This window comes from Megascapheus bottae, chromosome 25 (assembly GCF_031878675.1).
Source record: "Megascapheus bottae isolate mThoBot1 chromosome 25, mThoBot2.hap1, whole genome shotgun sequence".
Lineage (NCBI taxonomy): Eukaryota > Metazoa > Chordata > Mammalia > Rodentia > Geomyidae > Megascapheus > Megascapheus bottae.
The window spans coordinates 7,532,200-7,553,125 of NC_143533.1; the positions used below are offsets into that span (position 1 = coordinate 7,532,200).

At 39.0% G+C, this 20,926-nt stretch overlaps 1 protein-coding gene across 8 annotated transcripts in view; it reads right to left on the reverse strand.

Moving 5' to 3' along the window:
• Nucleotides 1–20,926, reverse strand: part of Iqch (IQ motif containing H) — a 206,450-nt gene that overhangs the window by 69,502 nt on the left and 116,022 nt on the right. For 7 of the 8 annotated variants that reach the window (XM_090358130.1, XM_090358132.1, XM_090358129.1 and 4 more), the window contains 2 exons: nt 14,960–15,232; nt 9,756–9,947 (listed from right to left, as the gene is read on the reverse strand). In XM_090358130.1, coding sequence (XP_090214256.1) covers nt 9,756–9,947; nt 14,960–15,232 — 465 coding nt within the window. The remainder of the gene's footprint in view (nt 1–9,755; nt 9,948–14,959; nt 15,233–20,926) is intronic. The other variant, XM_090358133.1, reaches the window with a different exon arrangement.

The window sequence follows — 20,926 nt, forward strand, 5'->3', positions numbered from 1 at the left end:
GAAAAAAAGAGAGAGGGGGGAGGGGAAGAAGAAGAAAACAACCTTCATTTTGAATCTGTTCCAAATCCTCATGCCCATTCTGTGTTTTTCAGCATAGCAGATATTTCCAAAAGAACTCCAAGGGGGACTTCCTGGATGCAAGAAAAACACTAACCAATTCTCGTTTCTCTCATCTTTTGCTTTATTCCTTCCTTCCACGCTGTTATAGTGGGGTTGGGGGGAGGGAACACTGGCAGTTAAATTCAATTGATTCAAAATATTCTGGATCCATATGGCCACCAACCCTAGAGCTGAACTAGCGCTAGCGCCTCACTGCTGTTTCCAAGCATTTGCCTCTTCTCCAGTCCCCAGATGGCGGGAGTAACATTTAAACCTCCCTTTCTCTGCCTTCTACAATAGACCTTGGCACCATTTCAACTGTTTACTCCGGTAATTAACAGCTCTGATACCACAACAATTACAACTCCTCCACTCTCACCACAATAATGCTATGAATTAGTGAGAGCTAATGGCTGGAAGGTAGAGTGTTTCCAGACTGTGAGAGCTGTGCATTTTTTTAGAATAAAATAAAAGGTACAAAACAGCCCGCTTGCAGTAGACAATGATTACCTAGTAATTAGTTTACACAAAGCTTCCTATTTAATGGCAAACCGCTGTAATTAACGAGTGACAGAAAATCAAAGGGTACTTTGTAAGCATATGAAAAATTAGCACTGCAGGCCCATAGCTTTATGTACTGATTAGAAGCATATTAAATCAATAGGACACACAAACCCACAGCTTGTAGAGCTGATTATTATAGGCCCTCAGAAGGGGTACCCTGGCTTTCATTTAACTTGGGGAGACAATTTTCCTTCTCCTGTCTTCTTCCATACCTCAAACTCATCTTTGGCAGTATTGTGAAAATAGCCACTGAGCTGGAAGAAAACGTTCTAAGTCATTCTCAGAGCTAAGGAAAAATATGTAAATGATCACAATTTTCCCAGGGATTGTGGTGACATGCTGCTATACTAATTAGAAAATACACCAACTGGAACCAGAAAATGAAGAAACTAGACCAGATCTTTTGGTCAGAATGATCTCTAAATTTCCAATACATGAATTGCTTTCTGCTTTCAAAAGATAAGATACCATGCTGCTAATGAAGGTTTATTCTTTGTAAGGCATTTTCTAGAAAAATCATAGATACAAGTGAATCATCATGCTGAATCTGCAGCATGTACAATGTTATGGAATAATAACGGATGCTTGGAAAATATTCTGAAAGATTACAAGATCCCCAAGGGCCTTTGAAATACCCAAAAGTGATCACATAGTGTACTTGGCTTGATGTTGCTGGTATTTTCTTGCCAGATGTTGCTGGTATCTTCTTGGTAATATGAATAATAAAAGCAGCTTTGTTTGAACTCTAGTGTGCCAAGTATCTAGCCGCCCAGAGAGCTCAGGAGTCGAACCTACATAGGCCTTGTTCAATTATGTTCATAGAATAAGAAACAGGATTTGTTTTTGTTTGTTCAATAGGATTTGGAGTTTGAACTCAGTACCTAGCACTTGCTTAGCAGGTAATCATACTACTGAGCCATGCCTCCAGCTGTTTCCTCAACAGTGGAGTGTTGAACTATCAGGCTAGCCTATTCTAACACTCACTGCTTAAAAGGGAATTCACCAGCAGTCAGTCTGGAACAGAAGACTAATAAAAAGAATCCTAGACAAACAAAATGGTTGCTTAAGCAAAAAGAAAAAGTGCTTAATTGTTCACTACTTTTTTGTTTGTACTAGTGCTAGAAATTTAATTCAGGGCCTCTCACTCTTGTTTAGCTTGTTTGTTCAAGGCAGGCTTAGTTTTTTCCACTCAAAGCTAACGCTCTACCACTTGTTATTGGTTAACTGGAAATATATTGATTAATTGGAAATAAGAATATTTTGGATTTATCTTCCAGGGCTGGGTTTGGACTATAATTCTCAGATCTCAACATCCTGAGTTAGCTAGGATTACAGGTGTGAGCTACCGAGCCCCTATCTAATTTTGTTCACTATTTTTAATGCTGCAGCTGATTGCAAAGGTAACTAAATGACAGCATTTAGAAAATTAATAGATTTAGCCAAATGATGGAGTATTAAATTGAGAAAGGTACTGAAATCTATCACTCCACAGATCCAAAAAATTTTCTCTCAGAGCATGAGCGTGAATAAAGTTTGTAGGCAAAGGCCTGTGCAGCTGACTTGTATGCACTTATACACTGTGTTCCTTCCCAGTCTGTGTGGAAAATGAAAAGCCTGCTGCACCAGCAATAGTAAGATGAAGGGGGTAGGGGAAGGCGGGGATTCTTGTGGGATTTCCACAAGAATTTGTGGTTTGTCTGTGTGTGACTAAAAGCTTTGGGCTGGAAGTCAGACATAGGTTTAAAGCCAGTTACCATCATTTATTAGCTCTATGAACATGAAAAGACACTAAAAGCAAAAAATTTTCCACCTTCCTTCTCACATACATAAACACACAAATTTCTGAGCCATCAGTTTCTCCAGGACAAATGGGGATACTTTCCTTATCAAACTGCTGTGAAAGTAAGTATGCAGGGCCTGGGAGTTTGGCCTACTGGTAGAGTACTTGCCTGGCATGCATGAAGACCTAGGTTTGGTTCCTCAGTACCACATATATAGAAAAAGCTAGAAGTGGTGCTGTGGCTCAGGTGGTAGAACTCTAGCCTTGAGAAAGCTCAAGAACAGTGCTCAGGCCCTGAGTTCAAGCCCCAGAACTGGCAAAGAAAGAAAGAAAAAAAGAAAGAAAGAACTCACAACTTTCCTGAGATTTAGATTAATTTATTATTATTAAATAATGATAAATTAGTAGTGTTTTTTAACAGTATTATGATTCTATAGAATCATTAAGATGCTGACTTCAATTCTATAAAATGTTTAAAAAGTCATGTGTAGCAGCCTATTCAATTATTGGTGCTGGCAAAACTGGGCAGCCACATGCAGAAAACTAAAAATTGACCCTAGCCTTTCACCATGTACTCAAATGCCAGACTGGAAACCTTGAAACTGCTACACGATAGAGTTGGAGAGACACCGGAACTCATAGGCACACACAAAAACTTCCCGGACAGAATCCCAGGGTCACAACAGATTGGAGTGAGATTCAGTAAATAGGACTACCTAAAAATAAAACGTTTCTGCACAGATAAAAGCATAGCTACTAAAATAGAAAGACAGCCAACCAACTGGGAAAAGATATTTACCAATAATAGGTCAGGCAAATGCTTACTATCCAGTACCTACGGGGAACTCAAGAAACTAATCCCCCCCACTCCAAACCCAACAAACCAATCGCTAAATGGGCAAGGGAACTAAAGAGAGACTTATCAAAAGAAGAAGTTAAAATGGCACAAAAACATATGAGAAAATGCTCATCATCCATGGTCATAAAGGAAATGTAAATAAAAACAACTCTAAGATACCACCTTACTCCAATTAGAATGGCCAAGACTTTGAACTCAATGACAGTTGCTGGTGGGATTGTGGAGAAAAAGGAACCCTACTGCATTGCTGGTGGGACTGTAAGCTAGTTCAGCCACTCTGGAAAGCAATGTGGAGGTTTCTTAAAGAACTGAAAATTGACCTTCCCTACGATCCAGCCATAACACTCCTGGGCATCTATCCTGAACATCATAACCCAGGATATGAGAAGGACACCTGTTCAGCTATGTTCATCTCTACACTATTCACAATAGCCAGGCGATGGAAACAATCCAGATGCCCTATTGTACATGAATGGATACAAAAAATATGGTATATATATATATACATATATATATATATATATATATACACAATTGAATTCTACATAGCCAACAGACAAGGTAAAATAATGGCATTTGCAGGGAAGTGGATGAATCTAGAGCGAATCATGTTGAGTGAGACAAGTCAAGACCAAAAGAACAAAAGGCGCATGGTATCCTTAATATGTGGCTATTAGATCCAAACAGTACAAGAGTGAGAACTCAATATTTGCATACCTGATGCTATGGACATGATATTGGAAATATAAACACAACTACATAGACATAAAAATTTGTGACTCTATAGACATAATGTTTTATTACATAGATTAATATGTATCTATGACATACAAACCCTCAGCCTAATTTCAATTATGTTCTAAAATCTAAGTGCCAGTGATAGCATATAGATTCCCTTCTTGAATACTTGTTTGTTAAATACATCATTTGAAATATGATGTAAAAATCAATGTTAAATTCTTTAATAAAAAGTAATTTGTGATATACATACAAAAGTATGATGCTATTTTCACCATTTAAAATAAGTAAATATTGCTATTGTATGTAGAACTACATTTTGCTTCATTTAAGAAAACACATTTTTATTGAAAGTGCTATTTCTACCAGTGAAATTCCATAGAATTTTGGAACATAATAAATAAAAATTATTTTCTTTCCACATTAAAAAAAAAGTCATGTGTAGGCTAGCATTCTGGTATCTACAAAATACATAAAGATAATCTAAGGAGTCAAGATTTTAAGAGACAAAAAAATAAATATAAAAATGAATTGTGATTTGGATGAAGTTTTATGATTAGGAAAAAATATGTCTATGTTTTTAAACCTAGAGAAAGCTAGATTTTCCTTAACACCAAGACACTGTATTTATTATAAAATACAAATAAGAAGACCATGTAAAAGAATACTGTCACCGAATGTGGTAGTACATGCTTGTAATCCCAGCTCTGGGAAGGTAGCAATCCGAATCAGAGATCATAAGTTTGAGGCCAATCTTGGCTAAACAGTGAAACCTTGTCTCAAATAAATAGCCAATAAGGAAAGCAACTGGAATTTTGTTTTAAAAAAAGATATTCATTGCAAGTAATCAAATAATAGCAACCATGAGTACATTTTTATATTTAAAATAAAAGGAAAACTATTTAAGGTACCCATACTGACAAAGTTGTACTAAAACTGGTATTCTTATTCTCTCTAGTTATTTTGGGAATTGGTACTCTCTGAGAAATAAAACAACATATAACTTGAGTCATAAAACATCTTACAGGTCTTCCTCCAAGGAAAATAATGAAAGCAAAAAGAGGTATAAATTAAAACTTAAAACAGGCCAAGTTTTTCTCCTTTTTTTTCTCTTCCAACACCAGAACAAAACATCAAAACAAAATACAAAATAGCAATAACAATAAAAAACAGCAACAACAAAATCAACCAGGCATAGTGGCTCATGCCTGTATTCCTAGCTACTTAGGAGGCAGAGACCTAGAGGACTGTGGCTCTGATACCACCAAGGCAAAACATTCATAAGACCTCCATCCCAACCAATGAAATAGTGGGCATTCAAGTATATACTTGTCATTCCAGCTATTCACGAAGTGGTAACTGGAAAATCTTGGTCAAGGCTAGTCTGGACATAAAAGTGAGGTCTTATTTGAAAATAACTGAGGCAAGCTGGACACCAGTGGCTCAGGCCTATAATCTTGGATACTCAGGAGAATGAAATCCGAGGATGGTGGTTCAAAGCCAGCCTGGGCAGAAAAGTCACCTTGAGACTCTTACCTTCAATTAACCCACAGAAATCCAGAAATGGTGCTGGAAGTGGAGCTGCGGCTCCATGTGATAGAATACAAGCCTTGAGCAAAATAGCTCAGGGACAATGTACAGTCCCTGAGTTCAAGCCTCAAGACTGACACAAGAAAAAGAGAGGGAGGCGAGGGAAAGGAGAGGGGGGAGGAGGGAGGAAGAGGAAGAGAGAAGGGGGAGAGGAAGAGAGGTAGAGGGAGGGAGGGAGAGAGAGAGAAAAAAAAGCTAGAAGTGGTGCTGAGGCTTAAGTGGCAGATCAGTAGCCTTGAGAAAGCCCAAGGACAGTGCTCAGGCCCTGAGTTCAAGCCCCAGGACTGGTAAAAAAAATGAGCATGTACACTATTTCTGAGGTATGAGAGATAGATATGTCACATTTAAGTGACCTATAGGGCAGGGACGGACAGAATGGTCCAATAGGATGGAAAGAATAGACTGCAGATCAAGTCTCAAACAAACAAAAAAAAATGGAAGACTTCTGTTTTATTTTCCCTATACTCATTACTTGATATCCTGCTTTTCCAAAATTACCTACTGTCTACACTGATTGTCTACATATGGCTATGGCCTTTTGATGTCTGTTGACACCAGGACTTTATTTCAGCTGCAACCAGCCAAATAACTTGGAAATTAAGACTTGAAAAGGAGATCGTTATCCTGGATACTTAAATCTATACGGACTCCTGCCTACTTCTAAAACCAATATCTGCATAAGATGCTCAAGCTTCAAAACAGCTCGAACTCCCATAAACAGCTCTGTTTTAATCTGTTGCCGGCAACATACCAATGAGAAAAATCATGGTATCGTGTCCTAAACTGCTATGCAAATGATGCTATTTGTAAGTATTAACATAATTTAGTGCTTACAGTCATATTCTCATTTCTAATAATTCTCCCAGAATGGAGTCTTTTTCTGGACTCTTAGCCTGCAGGATAGTCTTTCATCAAGAAGCTGAAATTTTTAATAACCTGCCAGCATATGTTTTGTATGTGCCAGGCTAGGCTTGATGACACATCATCTTCATTATCAAAAGAAACAGGTCTACAAACTGTAATGGGACATTAAAACATGTCTGTGCTCATAAAGTAATGCTTTGATGTCTAAATGTACATAAGTACAATGGTTCTTATGGAACAAAGGAGAATTCGAATCCTAATTTCTCAATAACTACACTCAATGGAGGCTGTCCTGTACCTCAACTCCAAATGTCATTTTACTTTGAAGGCAAAAAGAGTATCAAAGCTTTGCAGAATGGTTTTTTATTTTAATTTTAATTATTTTGGCTTTTCACCACATCATGGCTAAGCAGGCCTCAGACTGTAAAAAGAGTTCTTGAATAATTTTCTTCCTTATTAACAGTTTTAAAGAATGATTTAGATATACTATCAATTATTCAAGAGTTTCAGATTTAATAACAACAGTACCAAATGAATTTAGTGACAATTTAAAATGGCATAGTTTGAAATAATTGAAATTAAATAATGTACAGTGAGATTTCTAAATACAGTTCAGTCATATGTTCGATATTGTTTGTGTTTTGTTTTGTTTGTGCCTGTCCTGGGGTTTGAAGTCAGGGCCTTGGTGCTGTCTCTTAGCTTTCTCACTCTACCACTTGAGCCACAGCTCCACTTCTGCCTTTTGGTGCTTAATTAGAGATAAGTCTATTAGACTTTCCTACCCAGGCTGGCTTTGAATCAGATCTCAACTTCCTGAATAGCTAGAATTACAGATGTGAGCTATCAGAACCCAGATGTAAAGTCAACTATTCAAATTTATTATAGTTTAATTTGAGGAGAATGCTTTGAAAATCATCACAGGAAAGACTGAGGCCAATACAAACTTTGCACACTAATGTTTCAAGTTTTTTTTTTAAATTCAGATATTTTCGTGATATAATCCCAAGCTTGCTTCCAAAAGCAACATGAAATAAAAACCAGCTCAAGAGGACAAAAGAGAAACCACTATGGATCTCAAAATTAAATACATTTTCTTTGCTTTACTTTCTTTTTCTAACAGAGTAATTCACGTTGGTACCCTTTAAATAATATGTAAAAAGCTAGCCATGACAGGTACTCTATTTAGTATACTACTCAGAGAAGAAGGAAGCCCAGAATAGGTCATGAGGAGAATGGTCCCATTTTTCAAGGGAAACTCTCTCTTCTGACTGTTTTCTAGATTTAGCCATCATTTTGCTTTCCCAAGAGCAATGTGGCTCCCTCTAGCATGTCTTTCCCTCTCTAATACTTGATTTATCTACTTCACCAGTGGGATGCACAAAGCAGATGAAAATCACCTCGCACAACCCACTGCTATATGGCTGGTAGGGAAGGAACTAGCTAAGAGAATTTGCCTCTTAACTTTCTTTTTTTTTTTTTTTTTTTTTTTTGCCAGTCCTGGGCTTGAGCTCAGGGCCTGAGCACTGTCCTTGGACTTTCTCAAGGCTAGAGCTCTACCACTTGAGCCTCAGCACCACTTCCGGCTTTTTTCTATGTATGTGGTACCGAGGAATTGAACCCGGGTCTTCATGCATGCTAGGCAAGCACTTTAACCACTAGGCCAAACTCCCGGCCCCTCTTAACTTTCTTTTAGCCAATAGCTTAGCCCAAACATAGATGGGAATAAAGAAAAGCCAAATCAAACATGACTAGGTTTCTTGGTGCCAAAATGAGATAGTCTTTCACTGGTGGATGTAATGTAAATATTAAAATAAATCATTGAGCAAATGCAGAACAGACTTAGTTGCATTATTCATCTCACCAAAATGCATGGAAAATTTTATACCTCTTTATTCATATCACAAGACCTGTTACACCCACTGCTCTGCTTTTGTTGAGAGATTTTCTACTGGGATGTACTCTTATTATTTTTTTCCCCACAGTATCTCACAGGGATCAGCAGTTACATAAATTTCCTTGGATTGTCTTAAAAAAGTATGACTGTTGACAGATTGCTATTATATGTTGGCTTCCAGGTGACAGATACTCACTAATAGAATTTCTGTCCCATAATAAAATACAGCTAGGTTAATATCAACATTTGATAGAAACACATGATCAACACTCATTTTAAGCAAATGAGGAAATCTGTAATGTTATTGAAGATGATAAAAAAGAACCATTTTCTAATTGTCATAATCAATTTGAGGATGTGAATGACAATTTTTAGAGACCAAACAAAGTACATTGAAAATAACCTAACCAGGGCTGGGAGTTTGGCCTAGTGGTTAAAGTGCTTGCCTAGCATGCACGAAGGCCCAGGTTCGATTCCTCGGCACTACATACATAGAAAAAAGCTGGAAGTGGTGCTGAAGCTCAAGTGGTAGAGCTCTAGCCTTGAGAAAGTCCAAGGACAGTGCTCAGGCCCTGAGCTCAAGACCCAGGACTGACAGAAAGAAATAAAAAAAAATAACCTAATCACTCAGATGAATGAAGTATTTCAAGCCTGTCATCCTAGCTACTTGGAAGGCAGAGATGGAGGATAATGGTTTAAGGTCCGGATGGGGAAAATGAATTCACAAGACTCCATCTCAACCAATGGCTAAGTGAAATGACCCACACCTCTGTTTTCTCAGTTATATGGAAGGCACACAAATAGGACTGTAGTCCAGGCTGGCTTGAGTCTAAAGTGTGATGCTATCTCCAAAGTAACCAATGTAAGCTGAGTGTTCACAAGCACTACTGACTAGCTACTCAGAAGGCTGAGATGAGGATCATGAATTAAAGACAGTCCTGGAAGAAAAGTCTCTAGTTAATCATCAGAAAGTGGGAAGTGGAATTGTGGCTCAAATGACAGGGAACTAGCCTTAAGCAAAAAACCCCAGCAAGTATGAAGCTCTGAGTTTAAGCTCCAGTACTAGCACAAATTAAAAAAAAAACAAACAATGCAAAAAGAGGTTGGTAGAGTGGTTCAAGTGGTAAAGTGCCTAACTTGCAAGTGTAAGACCTTGATTTTAAACCTCAGTATGACAAAATAATAATAATAATAATAATAATAATAATAATAACAACAATCTAATGATTCCATTCCTTTTCTACACAAGGACTCAAACCTAAGAAAGGAACTATGAGTAATTTACAGAGCTGAGGTTAAAAGAAAGAACTATTATTTGGTAACTTATAATTCATAGCCTATGGTTTAAATTGCCACCGAATACTTACATGTGCCCACTTTTTATTCCAGCCTTCATATCCGTATCTTTTACTTTCCTTTACTACCCACTTGTAGCAAGATAAATGGGAAGAAATGTCACAAAAGGCTGTCCCGTTTCCTCCAAATTCCAGGTCCATTTTAAAGAGCCAGCGTTGGATTTGCAGGTGATCAGTCACCAGTTGGGTCAACTGTTCTATCATCTGTGGGACAAAGACACAGCAGCACATCAGAGTTCCTGTCCTTTCTATCCCCATTGCCTTACCTGCAGAACTCTCCGTGCGTCCTCATTTGGTTCTCTCCTTAAGACAGGCAGGGTAAAGAAGAGTATTGTGTGATGTAAAAAAAATAACCAATGAGATCAAAGACATGCTTATAAGTATAATCATATTGGGTTCTAGTGATTTATGCCTATACTCCTAGCTACTCAGGAGGTTCAGATCTGAGGATCCCCTTTGGAAGCCAGTAGAGACAGAAAAGTCAAGGGGATTATCTCTAATTAACCGCCAAAAAGCCAGAAGTGGAGGTATGGCTCAAGTGGTGGAGTGTCAGCCTTGAACAAAAAAGCCAAGTGAGAATGTGACACAGAGTTCAAGCCACAGTACACACACACACACACACACACACACACACACACCACCACCACCACCAACAACAACAACAACAACAAGAGAGATAAAGGAAAGAAAATACTCATAGAGGCAATCTTTCTAGAAGGCATACCTAACATACCTTTGATGAGAAACATACTCCCTCAAAAACTGGGTTCAAACACTGAGATGTTTAAGGAATAGAATTGATTTCCGAAGTTTTAGTATCAAAATGAACCAAGGAAGAAAAAGTCAATAAAAAATAAAAACCCAAGGGGATATTTCAAAACCTGGTTTTTTTTACATCTTTTGGGAAACAAATCTTTGAATTGATACTTAAAAAATTACATGGGTTTTCATTACTGAGCTGAAACCTTCTGTAATAACACTGACGTTACTGAACTCTTTATAGGAGCCAGGGCTTTGACTTGTAAGTTCTCCTCATGGGCGTTCTCATTTAGTACTCACATGGACTCATGAGATAGGCTCTATTATTGGTTCCATTTTATAGATAAGCAGAAGCTGGCTAACTTAAAATAATTTCCACATGATCACACAGTGTATGTGGCAGAGCTAAGTGCCTCTTGGCTTGCTTGGATTACAGTCTTACCCTTCTTCCCTCAACCTAAGGGCTGAGGAGAGCAGGGAGATGAGTGAACTGGAGACAAAAGTTAGAAGAACAAGAGAAGCAACCCGCCTCCCAGGCAATGTGGCATTTACAGTGTGTATGATTCACACAAAATTCTATAACAAGACTATTTAAATTACATGTAATACTGTCCTGGTACAGCCTTGGGAAAATACACACACACACACGCACACAGAGTGCTATACTGGAGTTTGAACTCAGGGCCTCTGCACTGTCCTCAGCTTTGTTGTTTAAGGCTACCATTCTCCCACTCAAGTCACACTTCCTCTTCCGGCTATTTTGGTGATTAGTTGGAGTCTTATGGATTTCTAACTGGGATGATTCTCAGATCTCATCTTCTGAGTGGTAAGGATTATAGGCTAGTCTGTACTTCCCTGAAGGCAACAAAATGACAATACACATTCTGTATCTACCCGTGCTGCTCTTGGCTATGGCCTCTGGATGTATGTTCTTTGTGACACTCATATTTTTTTCTTTTGATGACTTCTTTGCCTATCAATAGATTTTTATTTTCTTATTAAAAAGTGAACATTTAATGTTTATAGTTTATATGAAACTGAAGATGTAAAAGTAAACTTATTTGTTTCAAGGCATGATCTATTCTTTTGAGTTATGGCTGTCCATCAAATGTTCTTGGGGATGCTGCATGGAATTTGTGGGGAAAAATACTAAAAAGTCTCACTTAAAGCCCCCAGAAAACTTACACAATGATAGGTTATCCTCATAGGGTAAAAATGAAATGGTTTGACTGCCTCATCAAAAAAGGTCTATGGATAATCTGAATGGTTAAACTAATTATCCTCACATGTCTTGTGGCAATGAAGAAAGCCTAGGATGACGTGTAAGTATGTCTTCTAAAGGTGCATCCCTTCTTTCTTTAATGGGTGGGGAGGGCAATTAATCACTCATATTTTTAGTGTATTGTGGTCATTCTTTGCAGTAGAAATGGTCTTCAGCCTGTTAATGTTAGATTAAAACATTCTTCTTACCTGTTATAAGGAAAGATGTTCTGGTAGGTTTTTTTTTTTTTTCTTGGTGGGTCATGGGTCTTGATCTTGGCCTGTGCGCTGTCCCTGAGCTCTTCAGCTCAAGGCTACCACTCTACCCTTGAGCCAAGCCTGACTTCCCATTTTCTAGAGGTTAATTGGAGATAAGAGTCTCAGGTCCTTTTGTGCCTGGGCTGGCTTTGAACCTTGATCCTCAGATCTCAGCTTCCTGAGTAGCTAGGATTATAGGCACGGCAGTCTTTTAAATCATGTATTTAGGTACATAGTATATTTGAAGGTTTCAAATACTAATAGAATTATCTGTTTCTTCCAAATCCTATTATTTTTGCTTCTGAAAAGCAAATAAATGGGTGTCTTTGCTAGGTCCTCTACAGTAACAAAAACGATCAATAGGATTGTAAAGACTGTGCCACTGGAAAGAATTATGTGCTATCTTAAAGTGAAAATTGAACAGTATTTTAAAATAGCATTGCCATTTTTGATTAACTAAAATTGTCAATATTTCATATGAAGCACAGGCCAGAAAGGAAACTTGCATGGATACTTTATGAATCAAACCAGAAAATGCTCACTGTGCTCATGCTGGGTTTTTGGTGTGTGTGTGTGTGTGTGTGTGTGTGTGTGTGTGTGTGTGTTTTGTTTTTTTAATAATCAGCAACCAAGTGATTTTAGGCTATTTCCAAAACATTTATCTTTGTTTGTCGAAGTCTATCAAAAGATTTGTTGTTGTGATTCTTTCATGCTGGCCAGGAGAAAATCCAACTAATACTTGGGAATTTTACTAAATATTACTTATTAAAGCAATCGATTTTCTTTTACTAGGTTTGAGTTTAGGTTTCCCATCAGTGAAAATTTAGTGCTATTGATTCATCACCATCTGCAGATTCAAAATACTGATATACTCAGATTGATTAGGTAGGATGGTCACCATGTTGAAAAATCTCTGTGGAGTACTTCTGCAATTGAAGGCCTCAGATACATGTTTTTCAAAAGAAAAGCAGGCTCAGTTATAGCTTGTTTTACTATTATGATATTATATATGCCATAGATCAAATAGCATCCTTAAAATCTGATGTATCTCTGACGATTTTCTTTTTCTAGTCGTGGGGCTTGAAATCAGGCCCTGAGCATTGTCACTTACCTTTATCACTCAAGGCTAGCACTGTATCACTTGAGACTCAGTTCAATTTCCAGGGTTTTGCTGGTTAATTGGAAATAAGAATGCCATGGGTTTTCCTGCCCTCACTGGCTTTGACCAGGATCCTCAGATCTCAGCCTCCTGAGTAGCTAAGATTACAGGCCACCAGTACCCAGCAATGAGAAAAATTTTAATTCCAGTGTAGGTTAAAGATAATGAAAACTGGCCCAGCAGCAGAGAGAGCCTCTTCTAATGCTCTAAAGCTTCCTGAGCCTTTTCACAGACCATGCTTTTTCCATGAGCCTAGGTATTAACAAAAACACTCTAGCGAGACTCAAAATACTGCAGGGCAATTCAATAAACTTACAGCTTCTTCCCACTTCTCTCTGTAGAGTACAGTTATTGAAAGACTTAATTTGGGGTCTCCGTGATTTGTGGTACATACCATAATGAGTAAGCAAATGAGATTCTTAGAAGGGCTTTCCTAAATTCAGTCTCGGACAAACCATCTCATTGTATATGGTTCTTCTGTTTTTCAAGAAGTGGGTAGGGGAGATAATTGGTGATTGGCTCTGAGTAACGGTCAAGAGATGTACTAAAACAGAGGTTAGGAAATGTTAACAGCCATTTGTCTTTTAATTTTCTTTATTATGAAAACAGATGGCAGTTAAATGAGAGAACACCTGCCAGAGTTAACTCAAAGAGAAAACATTTCTAGCGGCTAATGAATCTCTCCAAATATTTGAGGCCTGTAACTACCTGCTGGAATTAAAGAGCCACAGCTTGGTTCAAGGCAAAACCAGAAGCAGTTTCATTCCTGAGCCATTTCACTCACCCCTCCTGTCTCCCTTCTATACTGCTCCTTTCAGGGCACTTCCTGGAGAGCCAAATACGTACATACATACATACATACATACACATTATATAGACTATCCCACATATATTTCTATGTAGACATATATATTTATATATTTTCTCATCCATATTTTATTATTTATTTTATTTTTCCCCTCAGAGCTGAGAATATTAGCAACTCTCTGTAATATTTTTCAGGGTCCTATGTTAAATGGATGATTGGCTGATATGATATATAATATTGATGCAGATTAACCCAAATTGTGTGTGTGTGTGTGTATGTCTGAGAGAGAGAGAGAGAGAGAGAGAGACAGAGGTGGGGAGGGAGTACATACACTGGTCCAAGGCTTGAACTCAGCTTGGGCACTGTCCCTGAGCTTTTCACTCAAGGCTAGCACTCTACCACCTGGGACATAGCTCCACTTGTGGCTTTTATGGTGGTTAATTGGCAAAAGGGTCTCATAGACTTTCCTTCTCAGGCTGGCTTTGAACAATGATCTTCCAATCCTCAGATCTCAAGTGTCCTGAGTGGCTAGCTTTACATGCATGAGCCATCAGTACCTGGCCCAAATCATATTTTTTTTTTTTGTGGGTCATGGGTCTTGAACTCAGCCTGGGCCTGGGTGTTGTCCCTAAGCTCTTCAGCTCAAGGCTACGACCCTACCCTTGAGCCAAGTGCCACTTCCCATTTTCTAGAAGTTAACTGGAGATAAGAGTCTCAGGTCCTTTTGTGCCCGAGTTGGCTTTGAACCTTGATTCTCAGATCTCAGCCTCTTGACTAGCTAGGATTATAGGCATGAGACACCACACCCAGCTCATAATTGGCATTTTTAGAAATGCCAGCAATTTCTGTAAGACCATTAGAAAGAAACATGAAAACTTGCAGGCTCCATACAGACCCTTTAAATCAACTCAAGTATACAATTTTCAAGTATAAAATCTGAAGTTTGTGAATGGTGCCTGTCATCATACATACCTGTTCACTGGAGTAGATGTCATATGCTCCAGGAGGAGTTGGTACATTGGCCTTGTCAAAGATCCGTTTACTGCCAGACTTAGAACTATAAAGTTGTACCAGCTCAGGCTCTGAGCCCAGAATGGGCACACCTAACATATCAGCCACAGCTAAATCATCTCTGTGGAGAAACCCACCCACAATGTAGGCCTCTTTTCCTTGGATGAGATTTTTTATTCTTTTTATTGCCTTGGGACTGTACATCAGGTGAGTGGCCAGGCACATGTGATGTTTCTGTGGGAAGATCATATAATGCCTGGTAAGAGAGATGTCCTTTTTTTTTTCTAGTCCATACACCTAATTTATAATGTTGCACACAATAAATACATTATTAATAGCAGACTGGGTTATGACCTATCCTGTTGTTTAGCAGTTTAAATTGATAAAAGCTGTTGGGGTGAGGTTCTATAATCGCTCACATCTTTAGTGTGTTGGAAATAGGCTCGCTGGGAATAGAACTAATTACTACACATCTGTATTTATTTGATCCACATGGAATTATCCTTCTGTCAGAAGGAAAAGAGGCTGGCGGCCTTTGGATAATAGTGATTCATCTCAACAACACTTCTGGCATGGTTTAACACTAAAGCGTCTGGAAAATCAATACCAAAAAAAAATGAAGAAAAAACCCCCTTGAATTCGTCACTATTCCACTTCTAATCTGGCAACTCTTCAAATGCTTTGGTAAGAAAAAGGCACTTGACTTGGGTACCTTCTTGCTGAAATTCCATTGCAAAATCTATTTCAGATAATATACTATTTAAGTGTGGTTCTCAATGGAGCTAAGCCAGTAATTCTGGAGAGAAGTCATGAATAGAAGGTGTTTGAAAATTGGTGCATGTCTTAGATTCCTTTTCCAGTTCAAGCTCTTTTTAATTTTGAGTAGTGAGGTGTAATTCAGCAATGACTGTGACTCTATTAAATTCTATTCATACCTAAATAGCAGAGGACAGAGCAAAGTGCTCACCACACACCAAAACTAATAGGGCTGTGTTTCTACTTTCAAGGAATGGAGACACAAATAAGGATAGGCAATACATAACTAATACATGGTAGATTAGGGCCATAAGGTACTACACAGTACCCAGGAGGCATGGAGTAGAAAGGTAGAGGCCATATGCTGGTAGAGAGAACTGAAAAGCTGACTTAAGTTTTATTTATGCCTTGGTATCTTTATCTTTAAAATGAACATAATAGGACTTCTCTTATAGGGGTGTTAGGAATAAATGAAATAATGCATATAAATCATTTATAATAATACATGGGACACAATAGACAATGAATGTTAGGTAGTATTAGTATCATGAAAGAAGCTGGGATGGAAATGGGCATGGCAAGGGCATTTCCCCAGGACTGAATATTAGAACCAAGACTATTTACTTCCTTAACTAAAGAGGGCAGCATAGGACTTGGAAGTCAGATAGTTCTGACTTTGAATCCAGCTCAATTACTCATAAACTGCATAAATCTGGACAAGTGACTTAGTCTCTGTGAGTCCATTTATTTGTTAAATGGGAGTAAAAACCATCCATATCTGTGCTAACACTGAAATAAGATCATGAATATAAAATAACTAGAATGATGTATGGTTTTGGGCCAACAGATAATAAATGGTAGTGATTTATTTTACAGGAAAAAAAAAACCTTAAAAATAAAGCCAAGGCTGGAAATGTGGCTTAGTGTTAGAGTGCTTGCCTTGCATACATAAAACTCTAGGTTCAATTCCTCAGTACCACATAAACAGAAAAGGCCAGAAGAGGCATGTGTGGCTCAAGTGGTAGTGTGCTAGCCTTGAGCAAAAGAAGCTTTGGGGCAGTGCCCAGGCCCTGAGCTCAAGCCCCAGAACTGGCAAAAAAATAATAAAGCCAAGTCAGGAGCTGATGGCTTATACTTTTAATCTTAGCTACTCAGGAGGCTGGGGTTTGAGGAAGCAAGCCCTAGCAGATGCAGCAGAGAGATGCTTATCTCTCCTTAACTAGCAAAAAGCTAGATGTTGGAATATGGCTCATGTGGTAGGGAGAGTGTCATCCTTGAGTCAAAAAGCTAAGCAAGAGTGCCACATCCTGAATTCCAGCCCCAGTTTCAGCATGCGCATGCACACACATACACACCATTAAAATGTTTTGCAAATGATGTAAAGCAAAGGTATCAGAACTTTAAGGGGATTCAAGAGTTTTATAGGCCCGATACTTCAATGGTCAGTCAAAGTTTCTAATATGTTAGCATAAAGACATGGAAGAATGTTGAGTGACTAGTTTAGAGGAAGATCCAATGTACCAGTTTACAGACTGTTGAAGACTATAACAAATCTGTATGGGGAGAAGAGTGTTGGCCCTTCCTGGGTATCAAGTTTTGCCTGAATTTGTAATTTGCTAATTGAATTATCACACTGGACTTCTGTGAGCCTCATTTCCTTATATTCAAATAAGGGGTTGAACTAAAGGCCTTTGGGTGCATCCAGCTCTTGAAATAATACTTGCCAAAGGCGAGCACCTTTGTATTATTAGTTAATGTGTGTAGAGTTTCTCCTGAGGATGATGGTAAGTCCTGGAAATGGAAAATCATGATGGTTACCCAACAAGGTACTAAATGCTGTAATTTACACTTAAACATGGTTGAGATAGTAAATTGCATGTTATATATCCTTTTACCCAATTATAATGGTTACCATCCCCCCCACAGCATCCCAAGACCTTACCTGAAAAATAACTAAGGTTAAAAAGGGCTAGGAGTATGGTTTGCATGTTAGAGTTTCTGCCTATTAAATATGAGGCCCTAAATTCAAACTCCAGTACTCCTCTCTCTCCAGCAACTGTAATCCTGTGCTGCATATTGTGGCTTAAACCAGCAAACCCAACATTTAGGAGGTTGAGGCAGGAGGATCACAAGTTTGAGGCAGGCTTGGGCTACATAGTCATACTCTGTCTCAAAAAAAAATAGCAAATAAAACAGGGGGGAAAAATGGTATTCTGGGAGTGACATCAATGTCCTACCCAGGAATGGAGAAACTGTGGCCCCAAAATCATTTGGTCCATGACAGGACAGACACATACACTTCTTGTGGGTTGCCCTCTACTATCTGCCTGTCTTAATGTCTTGTTTGGCCCTTAAATGATGTTATAAATATCCAAATGACTCTTTGCAGCATTAAGGTTCCTCACCTCTACTAGATTATGGCCAATGGTAGCATCTGGTAGGATTTGTTTCCCATTTGGTTTGTCATTGCCTTTTCTCTGTTAGCTTATTTCATGCACTAATTTCCCTTTTCTTTAATTATTCCAATAATAATTAGTCATCCAGGTGAACTCCTGACTTATAATGTCCAAGGTATTCTAAGGTACCATCTTCTTTTTCTTTTTTTCTTTTGGCCAGTCTTGGGTTTGAACTCAGAGCCTGTGCACTGTCCTTGAACTTTCTCAAGGCTAGCACTCTACCAACTTCAGCCACATCACCACTTCCAGTTTTTTTCTGTGTATCTGCGTATGTGGTTTGGAGGAATTTCATGCATGTTCGGCAAGCACTCTACCACTAGGCCGCACTCCGGGCCCCAGGTGCCATCTTCTCATGGTAACCTGACAAAGTCAAAGTCTTTGCCATCAGTTCCTCACTTGGTCCACACAACATTAACAGGATCAGCAATAGACCTACACTCTGACCGGAACTCTGAATTTGGGAATTCCAATTCCAAGGGGAATTTTCCCAGGACTTTGGATTGGAGAGGACTTTGGGATTATCTAATCTATCACCTTCTATTATAGATGAAGAATGGAAGGACCAGAGAGCTAGTGGTGCTTGGTCATCCCAGAACAAAGAAGTGCTGATGGTTTTCTAGGGTAGACAGATTTTAGTTCACACTCTGGCCTTACTAAGAACCTGGACTGGAAAGTGAATCTAGGTTTGCCTATCCATAAAAAGAGAATGATCATTTTTGTTTTATTGCATTATTGAGAGAACCAAATGAGAACATGTATGTTAAGAATTTCTCACAGTAATTGGGTCCCCCACTCTTGCTTAGGTCTTTCTGCCCAAGGCTGGGCTCTAACACACCTCTAGTTCTGATCTTTTGCTGTTAATAAGTCTCAGATTTGTCTGTACTGGTTGGTCTTAAATTCCTTAAAACTCAGTCTCCTGAGTAGTATATATCCCTTTCCCTGATCCCTTCCTTTTCACAGACTTCTTTCTGGCTGGACAAGACAAATGTAACAACACTAATGTAATTCTTTCTCTTCCTTGCTTCCGAGTGTCCACAGTAACTCTGTTATCAGGACTGGGCAATAAATAGATAACACCAAAGTGATCCTTGTGTTGATGCAGTACATGGAAGGTTCCCAAGAATACAAGTCAGTTGCTATGATCTGTCCCTTGTCCCTTCTCTTGCTTCCCTTTCCTCTGCCTGTGCCTTCCTTTTATATTGTCAAAGGTATCAATGGGTGCTGGTGGCTCACACCTGTAATCTTAGCTACTCAAGAGGCTGAGATCTGAGGATCGAAGTTTGAAGCCAGGCTGGGCAGAAAATTCCAAAAGACTCTTATCTCCAAAAAAAGTTGAAAGTAGCGCTATTGGCCAAGTGGTAGAGTACTAGCTTTGAGTACAAAGAGGCTTAGCCCAGTGCTTAGGACCTGAATTCAAGTCCCAAGTCTGGCCAAAAAAGAAAAAAAAGCAACCACAAAGATAACAATGAAATAGTTGTAGAGGACAAAACATCAAGTTGTCCATTTATGAGCTCTTCATCTTGATAGTAGACCATATATCTGGGTGACAAATTGTTGAGCACACAAAGAAGCAAAAATTACTTTCTTTTTGGCCTGGGGCTTAAACTTGGGGCCTGCATGCTGTCCCTGAGCTCTTTTTGCTCAGAGCTAGCATTTTACCACTTTGGCCACACATTGCTACTTCTGGGTTTTTGGAGCTTAATTGGAGATGAGTCTCATCAGCTTTCCCGCTTGGACTGGGCTTTGAACAATGATCCTCAGATCTCAGCCTCCTGAGCCACCAACACCTGGCTCTAAGTGCCTAGGACTCCTTACCTCATGGTCCCATACATTTCACAAAGACTTTTTTTCAGGAATAGGTTTCTAGTCAGGATGCATTTCGTTCGTTAAAAATCAGTACATTAAAAAAATCTGGCTGGGCTGGATACTGGTGGTTCATGCCTGTAATCCTAGCTACTCAGCAGGCTGAGATCTGAGGATGGCAGTTCAAAGCCAGCTCAGGCACTAAAGTCCATGAGAATCTTATCTCCAATTAACCACCAGAAAACAGAAGTGGCGCTGTGGCTCAAGTGGTAGAGTGCTAGCCTTGAGCTGAAGAGCTCAGAGTCAGCGCCCAGGCCCAGAGTTCAAGCTCCACAACAACAGCAACAACAACAACAACAACAACAAAAATCTGGCTGGGCATCAATGGTGCATACCTGTAATCTTCGCTACTTAGGTGGCTGAGATCTGAGGATCATGGTTCAAAGTCAACCTGGACAAGAAAGTCCATGAGATTTTTCTCTCCAATTAATCAACAAATTGCCAGAAGTGGAGGTATGGTTCAAGTAGTTAATAGTCTGCCTTGAGTGGAAAAAGCTAAGCAGGAGTGTGAGATCCTGAGTTTGAAGCCCAAGTACAGACTCAAAAAGAAAGGAAATAGGTCGGGGGTGGGGGGAAGGGAAGGGAAAAAGGAAGGGAAAAGAAGAAGAGAAGAAGAGAGGAGAGAAGATCTGAATCTTGTTTATTAGGGCCCAGGAGGCAAGGTAGGAGCTGTGATCAGAAAAAAAAATCGGTGCAGAAGTCAGAGAACAGGGCCCTGGTTTAGACTCTGGTTCTAAGTAGCTTTGTGACCGCAATCAAGCCATACCTTCTCTACCCAGGTGTCCGCCATGCAAAATTAAGATAAAAGAATGATAGATGTTCTAAATTTACCTCCCTGATAGTATCACAGAGA